Below are 13,942 nucleotides of genomic sequence, written 5' to 3'. Positions count from 1 at the left end.
AACTGATAGACAATTAGGTGGGAGGGTGTTCCCGACAGTGTTTTGTCTGTTCTTCAGGCTTAGATTCTGCAATGTCTCTCCTGCTGAGTAATATGTTACTCCATGATTAGTTCGTCTCATGGCTTAAATAAGACAATTTGCAAGTACGAAAGAGTGGCAAAATTTGGCAATTTTGTAAACTAGTAGCTAGTGATGTAATTACTGGGTAACACTGAAACAGAAAAACACAGACAAAATAATTTTGCAAATAATTTAGTTACAATTTTGCCATATATGCTCTCCCTGTGTTGTGAGATATGTATCTGAAAGTAAGTTTTAGCTTAGTTTTAAGTTCTTGAAAAATAGAAATGCACTAATCTTCAAGAAAGAACTTCAGAGTCATTTATGCCCCTATGATACACCACTAAGAGACTACATGATGCACTGAAGGGTCTTTCCTGTGCTACACAGAGATATAAAACAATCTGTCCTTGTCATTTCTATATATTAAAGCTGACTCAGTTGTCTCCTTATAATTGCAGTTATTCTGCTCCTGGATTCATTCAGAGATGCTCTTCCCCTAGGAGGATGTGGTAGAGTTAGAACTGGTAAACCCACATCACCATTGCTCTTGTGCTTATTGGATGTTGGTGTATTAGCAGCTCTTGAAATGCCACACAGCTCTGAGAGTTTGATTTCCTTCCCAGAATTTGGACTTGTAAGGTTTTTCTGCCCATAACTATTGACCAGTGCAGCACAGGAGGTTATGCTGCCCTGAGTGAGAGAACACTGTGACAATGGGAAGTTTCCACTGAGTGTCTTCAGTTCCAGTATTTGTTCTTTGGCTTGAGTCAATGCTTCAGTTAGTCCATAGCGTTCCTCACACTCCCTGCGCACTGTTTCCTGGAGAAGAGAGTTCTGAAAGCAGAAAGAAACACAAGCTTTGTGAAATACCAACAATAAAAAAGACAGATGCTACATGTGTTGAACTCCTCAAACTGAAGGTACTGAGGATCAGAGGATGTATGGTACCACACAGGATAAGGAAGGAGATCTAAAATGATAATAACAATGGCCAAAGCAAACCAGATACCCACATTTTTAGTTTTTCACTTGGACTCTGTTCTTTTTTCACAGTTTTATCTGTCAAAACAATTGCCCTGTAGGTGGTGCACAATGAAGCATAACCTGACCTGGTGGCAAGTGAAGAGTTGGTTTGAGATGACTACATACACCTAAATACAGGTATTTGGCTCACAGTCTTCTGTCTAACAACTTGGTGTAGAGAGCCTAGATGGACAGCACAGTATATATATATTTTTTGCCAGAAGACTTCTACTATTTCAGCACTTGGTGGTTAAAACTTTCATATGCCATCTCGCAATCTGTTTCCACAGTTAAAACTCATGCTAAATATTTCCCGTATTCCTGCTTAGTCACACTATTGGGGCACTTGTATTTTATTTGCAGTCTTTGCATAAGAGCTGTTCTAAAAGGTCACAAGTTCACTTCTGCCTCAAATTGTCAAATAGCAATTTACTAAAAGCTACAATGGAACATCTAATCTGCTGAATCCATAATGCATCTCAAGAGTTATCAGGAAATACATTTTTCCTACCTCAGCTTTCATTAAAAAGAAAGTAGTGCATTTATTACCCTCTGTTATGATGCTTATATTATTTCCAAGGGTCTCTGAATCAAAGAATTTGTCACAAGGCCTGCCAACTTTCCCCATCACTGCTGCTATGCACTGTGTCATTCCAAAGCCAATGACCTATGGTCTTAGATTTGGATCAAATGAAATGGCAAACCATGAGTCTCAAAAACTCATCACAACTGGTATCTTTGAAAGCTGCTCAAAGGGCAACATTAGCTGTAATGCCAGACTTTCACTCTTGTCAACCCTCCCTTCATAATTGTTGGCAGAAATGGGAAACAGAAAAGTGAGTTATCATGAAATTACTGTTGTAAATCTGCCCACACACCTTGAACACAGGGAGAAGGGGATGCCTGTTTGTAGAAAAGAAGGAAAGACAGTGGGGAAGGAAGCTGAGATACGATTAATATACAACTGATGCCACATACAACAATCCCAAAAGTGAGGTGTTCATAGAATAGCATCAGATGGAATGGGAAGGAGGCCAGGAGCAGGGAAAAGAATAAAAGAAAAGATGGGGTCACAAAGAAGCAGCAAAAATAACCAGCTCATTTCCCTTGCTTGCCACATACCACAACTTACTGAGGAAGAGCCAAGATGAAGGGAAAAAGAAAAGGGAAAAAATGAAGGGAGACAAGTACTTTAGTGCTGTCAGCTACCGAGATCAGAAGGCAGACAACCAAAAAGTAGAAAAGGAAGAAGGCAAATAGCCCCCAACCCCCGATTCTCAGATGGCTGCCAGCTGGTATCATTAATAACTATCAACATCTATGTTAGGCTACAACTAGCCAGTGATTGGTGAAATCCTGGGCATCTGGAATCCTGGGTGCCTGGGATCCTATGTTGCAAGCAATCAGATATAAGCAGGGATCTGGGTTTTCTGTTTCCCCCAGAAAAATGGAGTAACCCATGGATTTTACCTTTTACTGGAGGCAAACATGGATGTCTTATTTTACTGGAGAAACCCATGGATTTTGCGGTTTTGTGACGAGCCCCCTGCAGGCTGGCAGAGCTCCAGCCTGCAGGGAGCTGGTCAGGAGCAGGAGGAGGGCGGTCAGGCAGGGGGCACCATGGCCACCAGACAGCCTGAAGCAGCTCTTGCAGGTAAATTGGGGGTGCAAATTGAGGCCCCCATAAGGAGGGAGGAAGGAACGCAGGGAGTTGAGCAGGGCTGAGGCTGGGGCTGCTGCCCAGCTGGGCAGTGCCAGGGCTTGGGGCCCGGCACTGCAACGTGCAGCTGCAGGGCCCTGGTGGGGAGTGGGACAGTCCTGCAGGTGGCTTGTCTGGGCGGCGGGGCTGGCTCCCTGCCGCTGTGTACATTCCCAGGGAGGCAGGGGGACCCATGCCCCCCACAGTTGTGTGCAGGACGGGGGCTGCGTGCTGCCCACTTCAGGTTTGGGCTCCCACCCTGATGTTCTACTGCAGAGCCTCCACAGCCCAGCGTTTGTGATGCACCGGCGCTGCAGGGAACAGCAGATCTGCACAGAAAGCTGCCTGCCACTGCAAGCCCCATGCTGCCCGGGTCCCTCACGTGCAACCCCGTGCTGCCACCCCCACCGAAGTCATATGCTTAGGGGACACCTTGCCAGGGCAGCGCAGAGCTCGCAGTGGCAGGCAGCTTCCTGTGCAGCTCCACTGTTACTGGCAGCGTTGGGTCTCATACTCTGGGCTGTGGAGGCACCGAGGAAGGGCAGCAGGGCAGGAGCCTGCAGTGGGCAGCCCGCCCCCACCCCACACACATATGTGGGGGTCCCTCATATGTGCCCCCCAGGAGTGCATGCCATGGTGGGGAGCAGCCGCCCCCTCCCGTCTGAGCCCACAGTGGGCAGCAGGCGGCAGCAGGGGGAGGGAGGGGGGGGAGGAGCTGGGTTCTGCTCTGCTGCAGCAGCTGCCACCTTCTGCCAGGGGCAGGGGGCTGTGGACCCGGGTCCTTGGCCCCCTAGCCCTGGCAGCTGGGAGACCCCTCCAGCAGAGCTGGGGGAGCAGGAGCCATGAGTGGGGGGTGAGAGGCACCAGCAGGGCCAGAGGGCTGTGGGAAGGGACTGAAGGGCACCAGCAGGGCTGGGAGGCTGGAGGGGGAGGTGGGGTGAGGGGTACCTGCAGAGTCAGGGGGCTGTGGGGGGGAAATGGGGGGCACCAGCAGGGCTGGGGGCTTTCATTTTAATCACAGATTTTGTGGATTTAATCAGAGAATTTGTGATTTTTTTTTTATCAGGGAAAACCAGGATCCTTGGTTATATGTGATATTAACTGAACTGAGCCATGTCAGATGGCTTTGCCTTTCAAGTTAAAACTGTGGTGAGTGACCCATATTGTGAGCTTAGGCATTCTTGGGACTGGAGTGGCTAGTACTAGAACTAGGAGGGAACTTCATTAGCTAAAACATGAAATCAGAGCAATCTAGCTAATTTTCAAAAAATAAAAGTAAAAAATAAAAGAGAGATTTTAAAGGCTGAGAAAGCAAACACAGCATGAAGAACATGAGACAGCCTCTGATGGCAAAAAATGATAAATGAAAACAGGTTTAAACTGGACAGAAGAAAAGACCACCGGGTTTAACTACAAGATTTCTACTGGCAATATTCTAACTCCAGTCTTACAGAACCATTTTCGTAGAGGCAAGAATGACAACTTTTGTTGTAGAATTTTATGAAGAGTGTATGAATAATCCAGACAGTGAAAAATGTATGCAAGCCAAGCAGATTTAGCCAAGTTTATTACATTGCCATGCCTGGATTCACCTGCATATGTACATAAAGAAGTAGTATGCAAACATCTGTTTACAGAAAATGCATCATTATTTTGAATTTTGAAAAATAAATATTTAGGATTCTTAGAAGTAATAAAGGCATTGGCTGTTTTGCTTATTTCTATTGGTCAAGTTGGTTACATCATTGTGAATAAGTAATTTAGCACATTAGTGCTAATTTACTCATAAGCTAAATGATTGAGAACTGCTCCTGAAGTTTTGCAAATGCATTCTTTAATCATTATTTTTTGCTAAATAGTTTAGGCAAACATTTTCCATTTTGGGATTGTTTGGAAACTGTTTACTGTGACGATAGACCAAATTTATAATATTGTTCCTAATCCCTAATAGGATAACTGAAACTCTTCGCAAATGATGGAATTTCCCAAAATAATGTTACATGGAAGCATTACTAATACTGTACTTCTACCTTCCTGTCTAAGACAAACAGGGGAAATGAGATGGAGAGACTAAAGGAAGAGAAAAAAACAACAGAATTAACTTGATTCAAAGGCTAGGTACAGACCTTCAGAAAGCTCAAGGCAGAATTGATCTAAGTTATGTGGTTTTGTGTAAGCAGTGTAGTTTAGATCAGTGACGAACACACATTTGCCCTTTGGTGGTGGGGGGGAGTGGGTGGGCGGTGGGAAGGGGTGCAAATCTTAGAATGGATTCCACCATTCTTAAACCAGTTTAAGTACTGAACTTCTGTTTTGTTATGGGTATAGACCAGTTTCTGATCACTTAGTGTAATGTCTGTACCTGGTCAATAAGGTCAAAGCACTCACAGCACTCTAGATAGCTAAAAATTATATATGTGTACTTTCTCAAGGTTACTTGTCCACGTAAGTAACTTTCTGTTTGCCACAGGAACGTTATATGAGCATGGATGAGAAGTGGTCCATAAGACAATTTCTCCAATAAACTGTGAAAACTGAGTGCCCCTGAAACAAGAGAATAACAAACAAATAGCAAGTAGACAGCACTCTAATTCATGCAAAATATACCTTGGTTTGCACACTAGCCATTCCCCAACTGTAGGAAAGAGCTGAGTTGTAGGCAGGGTCAGATTCATGTAGCATCTTGAGAATGAGACTTGTAGTTTCTTTTTCAGGCTGCATGCAAGACTGAGATGGTGAACTGCTACAACGAAGCAGCTAAGGTCTAATAAATAGCATAGAATCTCAGTGACCTTTCTTTGAATGTTTTTAAGAGAGGGCTACTGAAATCAGTGAGGCCTGAGAACTAAAGATCAGAATGGTCAAGGTGGAAGATGACATGCCCAAACCACTGGGTTCCTTAGAAACCATTTTTTCCACCTGATGAAAATTCAGGCACATTTGAATCAAGGTAAACAGCACTTCTGCTTAAAAGCTTTGTTGTTAAAAATATTTCTGAGGCTATTACTTCTGAGGGACATGCAGGTTGTTTTCAAATCCAGAAAAATCTCTGGGGAAACAAAGGCTTTTTCACTAAACAGCTTTATCTAAAAGGTAAGAACCTGACACCTACTTTAAAGCATATGTAGAAGCAGAATTTGATGAGGTGAGACAGGAAAGAAATTTACTGGAAGAAGTTATACAAAGTCACGAACAATGAAAGAACAGCATAATTAGAGGCTTTATTCAACCTAGCTAACCTGTGTACCATCTGAGTGCAAAGTAGCTGTTGCTCAAGTCACATGATAATATGTATAAAAAATAATAAACCCCTTACAAAGTGGTTAAAAATACTAAACCACTTACAAAGTCGTTCTTTAACTGTTTCTTTCCACAGAAAATATATAGGAAAAAGTTAGGGCTAACTTTTCTTCCTCATTCCCAGTGAAAGGTTCAAACCTGTTTTAATTCTGCAAACCACCAAAATTCCCATTCTCTTGCTCACTGGTATTTAAAGCTAACCCCACACTTTTTTGCATGGCTATTCTGGAAGCATGGATCACATTTTAGAGCAGAAAAAGGGGAATTGCCTGAACTGTGGGAATCACTGGTGTATTATTAGTAGTAGTATTAATAATACTCATTATCATCATCTGGTAATTATCATGCTCCTTAGTCTAATAAATTTCTTGTTCAGTATATAAAAAAGCAAGTCTTTCAGACTTGTTTTTCCCCACTGTATGACAAGTACTTAACAACTACTGATGATAGGAATATTCAGAAGTTTAACTCCTCTTCACATTTGAGACTACTTTATGCACTCCTATATTGGTGGTCTGAAATTGATTCTTATAAATTATCCTTAATTTGAATTACATTAGTTATAAATTATTGTTCTTATAAATTATCTTAACTCTCAATAAATTATTATTCTTGTAATTTTTTCCTGTATATTTATGACTGCTGTGTGGAACATTACTATCATGTGCTTTTCATTTGCACCCTAATACATCTCTGGCGTGTTGTGAGGCATGAGGCTGAAACAATATATTAGTTGAACTGCTTGCCTTACTGTGTCTTCTATACATTTTGAAAAAAATAATCTTCATAAAATGTGCCATTATTTGGCCTTACTGTTCTTTGTTATAAAAAAAATGTAAAATCAGCACGCTACAGATATGCAATTTTTTTAGACATTAAATATACAATTTTAGATTTATAAAAGCTGTGTGTTCATAACAATAATAGACTAGGACATGTGTCTCTTACTAAATACAGCAGGGTCAGTTTCCTACCTCTTCTTCAGCCTGACTCAAATTCTGAAGCAGCTGGGTTTGTTCCTGGGTTATTTTTTCCAGTTCATCTGACTTCTTTTTAATTTCTTTCCTCATACGCTCCAAAAGTGAATCATTGCTCTTTTGTTCCTTCTTAAGCTGAAACTCAAGCTCAGTATTCAGTCTTTTAAGGCTTTGAATTTCTTTTCCCATATCTCTGTTCTTTTCTGTCAGTTTGTTTTGTGCTGCTTGTAGTTTCTTTTCAAGAATTTCCACTTCTACACTTAGGCCATCCGTGGCCCTGGATATTAATTCAGGGACCTGCAAGATATCTTGCATTAGTTTTCATTCAATGATTTGTGAAGTTATGAAGACTTATATATCTGACAAAAGGAGACTTGAAGGACAATGAGAAAGTGGAAACATGTGGGTCCTAAGAGGTATTAAAATCAATACTACTCTGGATTTATACAATACTTACATAGTACCCATAGAGGAATTCATGGTTCTATCCAAACTTGAGCACAGAGACAAAAGGGTTTGCCTAGAGCAGGGGTATAAAACTCACCTCCTTTCCTGGGTCAGATCCAGTACCATAGAGCTCCTTGCAGGCTAAATCCAACATGGGACCTAAGGAAGCAGTGGTGGCATTGCAACTCTGGCTTTCACTTAGAGCATGTAGCAGCATCTCCAGTTCCTGTCTTGGGCCCTGTGCCACAATTGAGCTGCCACTGCTGTGTGCCCTGTTTCAGAGCCTGAGTTGCCACTACCACATGCCCAGTGCCAGAGCTAGAGCTGCAGCAGTGTGGAGAGGCAAAACAGCTGAAGAGTAACCAGGGCTGTGTCATTCTTCCCCTGCCCTCCTGCCACACTGATCTCCCTGTCTACCTACATAAGGAAACACAATCTAAGGAATTAATTTTCACCTTGATATATTTTCTTTCAAAGGGTGCCTACAGATGTTAGGGCCGCACTCTAACTTATGGCGCTTTACATAAAGTGCCATGAGCTAGAGCTCCCCCCCCATGACGGACATTTACCTGTTGGGTCGGGCGGGGGGTGGAAGGGGAGCGGTTTGGAGAAAGCCTTCACTGGCCCTGGCCAGCAGGTGGGGGCACTCCGGCAGCCTCCAAGGAGGCTTCTGAACCACCCCTCTCCCTAGGCCCACCATTCAGAGTAGCCAGGAACCTCCTCCTCCTCCCTGCTCCCTAACAGCTGAGGGAGGCAGGGCTGAGCTGATAGCACTAACCCACCCACACCCTCTGCAAGAAAATTAACCCTGGAGGGAATACAAGTTCCCTAAGGTGCCCCAAATCAATACCTGGTTTGACCGGGGTTATTTTTTTTGCCTGATTGGCTATTTTAAAAGTGCTCCGCAGCTGTACACGTATGTTAAGTTATGGCTGTGGAGTGCTTTCAGGGGCCTGATTGTACAAAAAATGTCACTTGTGAATGCACCCAAAGTTACATATCTGCTCTGATATCATCAACTTTCTTTCAATTTTCCCATACCTTTTTCTGTAACTCTTCCTTATCTTTTTGATACTTGCTGATTAATTCTTGGTGTTTTTGTCTTTCAGTGTCTAGTTTTATCCTAGCTTCTTCCTTGAGTATGAGAATCTCTTCTTTGTGTTGTGCTTGAGATTTAGCTAGGTCGGTTTCAATCTAGAAAATACATATATTTATTGACTTTTCTTACCACATTTTCATACTCAAGACATTTAAGTTCCTCTAAAATATAGCAGAATCAAATAGTTTAAAATTCAAATTCAAAGCTTCCAGGGTTTGGATGTTTGCCCAGTATGTATCTGAGTTATTGGAATCATTAGAGTCTCCAAAATTGGGATGTAACCTGGCAATGTTAAGAGCTCTCAACTCCTGTTAATTCCATTCTGAAGGCTTTTAGCTTTCCATAGTGCACAGAACCTTGAAGGACTGGGCCTCTGGATTGGCAAAATCATGAGAAATGCTCATGAAATATCGATACTGTTCCTTCTGGCTCTAGGCAGAATCAGAGTGATAATTGCATGTCCTTTCTTAGTAGACTGAGTACTAGTGTTACTGCTGTCTGCACTTGCATTACAGATTTAAAAAATGTTACTATCTATATATCAGGCCCACATAGTATAAAAACAACTAAAACTGTATAAAGTAGACCAGTTACACCACTGATACTTCCTTCCTTAACCAGCTTATCCAAAACATGACTGACCCAAACCCCAAGCCCCACGTCCTCCTAAACCATCTCCTTCCATAATGCTTGGCAAAGTAGTCCTTGCAGTATGGAACACATCAAGAGGAATGTCAGATCCAAAATTAAAAGAGTAGTCTGCAACCCCTCAGCTGAAGGCAACCTTGCCACCAGGTCTGTGTGCTGAAAAATAAGTTGTTAGCCTGAGAACTTTGCTTAATCTCACCTGCTATGACATCCCATGGGAAAAAGAAATGATCCAAGAGGGTGGGGCAGTGCAATCATACTCCTTTTGGTGGTGCTACACCTGAGCCATCAGCTTTCACATGCCTCTGGAGCCCAGGGGGTGAGTGCTGCTGCTGTTGCTTGTCCTCTCCTTTCCCCTGCTTCTGAATTCAGCAAGGAGTGGGGAGAAGGGGAAGGGCAAACAGGAGAAGCATTCACCTCTGCACTCTGAAGTCACATGAAAGCCAGAGTTCCAGCCAGCCCCAGCCCCAGCCCCAATCAGCTGGTGAGCTCAGAGTTCACTGTTCACCCAGAGCTCTAGTTGGAGCCTGTGCTGACCAGGCCTTGAAGTCAGAGCTCACCAAGCATGCATGGCACAGGGTGCACCCCAACTGCCCCATTTCTGAATCTGTTAGTACATGGGAAGAAAGGCCCATGTGAATAGCCATGACTTAACCCGTTTATAAACATCTTGAATTCCACTGAAGATGGATCATGAAGATCTTGCAACACAAGTAAAATGTGATCTAAGCAAAAGTTAATGGTGAGTGTGTTTAGCACTTGTATTTTGATATGTTCTAGTGGTTTGGAGATTGATTGAATAATCTTAACATGAAATGAAGTGTGAGGTAGATCACAGATAATGGTTGTTAGGACAAAATATTTTCCCTAACTGAAGAAAAAGAAAAAGACTAGCACACTGTGATAATATTACATTATAAGACCCTAATCTAGGTACTTCCAATAAGGTAATATTATACTGGGAATGCTATTCTGTGGATATTAAAAATATAAAATGCTAACATTACTTTCCTATATACATATTTTTTTTGGTTCAACCTGGCCCACTCAGCTTTGCCAATGCATAATAATTTATCGTATTAAAAATGGTTATCTGAACTTATCCACATGGGTGAGATTGAGATGATACATGGCTTGTGTGTGCAAGCTCAAAATCTTATGGATAATAGTACCTAGGGGTGCACTGATAAAAATTTTCTTGGCCAATACCAATGACCAATTATTAACCAGCCATTTTGGCCAATATTGATCTGATAGTTGGTTTACAGAAATGCAACCTGGCAGCTTGGAAAACAGCATTCGGCTGGTAAGTCTGGGGAGGGGGGGAGGGTTGGAGAAGCATGGGGGAGGGAAGGGGCAGGGGGGGATGCAGATTGAGCCCCCCACGGTGAGGAAGGGAATGGGGTACGGACAAGGGCAGGTGCTGCCCAGCCAGGGCAGTGAATGTGACCCTGGGAGTGGGATGGAGCTATGAGCAGCTCATCTGGGGGAGCACAGGGAGGAAGGCTGGCTCCGCACCACTGCACACACCTGCGAGGGAGGCATGGGGGCATGTGCCCCCCCAGATTTGTGAGCAGAGTGAGGGTGGGCTGCCCACTGTGGGCTCAGGGACAGGGGCTGCACTGGCCTCTTCCCAGCATGGGGGTTTTGCTGGGGCTGGGATCTGAGCAGGTGGGGATGGGGTGGGTGGTGGTAGTGCTGGGAGGAGTAGCTATGGGGAATTTTGGGATAACTATAGCCCACCCCATAGTCACCCCTCCCCATGCCACCCCTGCCTGCCCCAAATGCAGCTCCGGCCCAGCCCCAGTGCTGAGAAAAGGCCAGCACAGCTCTTGGCCTCAAGCCTGCAGCAGGCAGCCCTCCCTTGCCCCATGGACAAACGAGGTCACATGCTCCACATGCCTCCCCTGGGGGTGGAAGCAGTGACAGAGAGCTACCCCCCTCCCCACCCTCTTGTGCCCCCCAGATGAGCCACCCGCAACTCTGTCCCATTCCTGGGGTTGTGTTCACTGCCCTGGCTTGGCAGCACCTGCCTCTGCCTCACTGCCTCCTCCCTTACCATGAAGGCCTCAATTTGCCCCTGCCCCGACATCCCTTTCTTCTCCAATACCCCTTCCCCCCACAGACTTACCGGCCAGATGCTGCTTTCCATGCTGCCGGTCTACATTCCTGGCCACATGCATGCTGCAGCTGTGCACATGCATGCAGTATTTATGGGTGACACTACTGGCTATACCATCCATAAAAAGCCAATTGCCAATAATGTTAATTTTCCTTTTATTGGTGCCAATCTGATGTGCCATCGATGTATCGGTGCACCTCTAGTAATGTCCTTTTGGGCTGTCTGATCACCCCAGCTATTCCCCCAGGTGGCTCCCACTTGCACTAAATTAAGAAGCTATTGTAAGCATCAGGTACAAGGTGGATAAGGAGTATGCATCCATGCTGTAATCCTTACAAGGAATGACAATTACTATTATATGAAGCCTTTCTTCTATTATCATTGCTTCATGGAACTCAGCTATAGATGAGTAACAAGAACTTTAGTTCCCTCATGTTTAGATTACCTTTAAATTGTGGTAATTAGGTTTCATAAATAAAATAGATGAGCGAGGTACTTTGCAACTGTTCCAGAGCTGTTACTTCACTTTGCCTTCAGACTCAACAAGACAACAAACACCTCATTGATGGACTGTGTAGAGGAAAATTTCAGAACAAAAAGAACCCAAATGTAAGTACCCACATTTTAAAATTTGCTAAATGATGATAAAATATATTAAAGGTCTATACAATTATGTTCATTTTAAAATGTTATTAAAAATAGAAAAACTCACCAGGTTTGCAGACTACTCTTTTATAATGATTTAATCTCATATGCTAAACATGAGCAAAAGCTTGTGAAAAAGCCCACTAAGAAACTAACAGAGAAGGTGGGAGATTAGGAGCTCTTTACTAAAGAAAGAATAAGTCAGTCAAAATTTTACTTTTTAAAAAATAAGTCACTCAAAATTATGTTGCAGGTCATAAAATCAGCTTTAGCCTGGAAATAGTGTATATTCTAAAATTTTAAAACCAGTAAAATAAAAGTTGTTTTAGTTTTGATGGTGATAGTGGTTATGTGACATTACAGATATACAGACATTACATATAGCAAAGACATTTCCTGTTATTTTATTAGATATAAAAATTAAGGGTCTAGAATTAGATTCACAGAAAAAAAAATGTTTGTTATAGCTAGTTTATTTTAGAAACAACCTTGCTGCTGCAAGTTACTTGATTATAGAGATTGAAAATAATATTGACACTATAAGACCATTGCAACTATTGTTCAAGCTTAAAAATGCATTTTATTATGCATTGTTCACATCTAAGTAATATTTGAAATTAATGTAACTAATACCCATAATAATGAGTAAACTGGCAGTATTTTTAAAGAACTTACTCTAGTTGCCTAGTGACTATTAATTCTCTTCTAATAATTTGTGTATGACAAACAAATGCCAAAACCACAATCTAAAAATGTATTTAGAAAGTTTTTTGTTTAGTTGTTTTTTTTTAATTTGGTCCAAGGATTTCAACTTTTTTTAAAGAAAACACTTTATGCCAATGCAATGGCAAAATGACCCAAACAAACACTGACAATGTCATGTTAGTGATTCCTTTGTCTGATGAGAACATTTTTAGAGTACTTGACATTCACCACATTTTAATGGTTATGTTAGCAAAGACATAATTGCTCTCTCTCATTTGTACTAGTCTTTTATCTAGTTTTAATGGCAAGTTGCATAACAGATTGTGACTATGCAGACAGTGTGACCTCAAACTAAAGTTATATCCTGTACTGGTTAAGTAAAGAGGTGTTATGACAAACTTAACTGATTTTTATTATTATTACCTCTAAAATTTGTTGAGACTAAATAGAAGTTTCAGATATAGCTCTTACAGGGGACAAAATACTATTTGCCCTCTGCCCTTTAGCACTTGTTTATTGAATAATTGTGATATTCCTTTGCCAGGAACATGTTTTGTTCATGAAAAAGTGTTCTGGCATGAAAATGGGCTTGGAAATTTACCATGATTTCAAGTAGTTAGGTTTTCAAATCCTAATGACAGTTGGCATCCAATTCTTTTAAGCTCCTTTGAAATTTTCAGTTATGGCCCTCAGACTCCAGAATTTCATGATATGTGGCAGAATTGCAAACGTTTATTTGCCACATGGCACATGTTCAAGACATTACTATTGTAGTATTATGCAGATGGTGAGCATTTGATGAATATTTCTACCTCTCCATAGCAGTGAGCTCTGCACCTGTAGCTTTGTGTACTATATGCTAATACCTACAGAGCCTCTGCATGGAGAAAAATATACTTTTATAAATGGTGTTTCATGTATGTATGTGTATTCCTTAAATAATCAGCTGGAAATACTTCTCCAGCTACAATGCACCAACAGTGGGTTAAAAAGAGACTAAAAATCACTGTCAGACTATACAGACTGGAATAAATACTGATGAATAAAGACACTGAAATAATTAATATATGGAATGAAGGCAGTTTAAATCTGCAGATGTTTGTGCAATATTAATTTGTTTCCTGTGACATTTCTGGAATTTCAAAAATGTTGTCAAAATGCAGCACTTCCCTCATCTGAAGCCCAGTGAAAATTCTAATGCAGCTTTTTGTCCT

At 42.1% G+C, this 13,942-nt stretch overlaps 1 protein-coding gene across 4 annotated transcripts in view; it reads right to left on the bottom strand.

The window, feature by feature from the left end:
• Positions 1-236: 236 nt before the first annotated feature.
• The window catches only part of LEKR1 (leucine, glutamate and lysine rich 1), a 146,631-nt gene continuing 132,925 nt past the window's right edge, over positions 237-13,942 (bottom strand). For 3 of the 4 annotated variants that reach the window (XM_019491840.2, XM_059731063.1, XM_059731064.1), the window contains 3 exons: positions 8,551-8,703; positions 7,060-7,359; positions 237-897 (listed from right to left, as the gene is read on the bottom strand). In XM_019491840.2, the coding sequence (XP_019347385.1) occupies positions 487-897; positions 7,060-7,359; positions 8,551-8,703 (864 nt within the window). In that variant the 3' untranslated portion in view covers positions 237-486. The remainder of the gene's footprint in view (positions 898-7,059; positions 7,360-8,550; positions 8,704-13,942) is intronic. The other variant, XM_019491844.2, reaches the window with a different exon arrangement.

The sequence above is a fragment of the Alligator mississippiensis genome, chromosome 7 (assembly GCF_030867095.1).
Source record: "Alligator mississippiensis isolate rAllMis1 chromosome 7, rAllMis1, whole genome shotgun sequence".
NCBI lineage: Eukaryota > Metazoa > Chordata > Crocodylia > Alligatoridae > Alligator > Alligator mississippiensis.
This window is presented reverse-complemented; position numbering and strand designations above follow the sequence as displayed.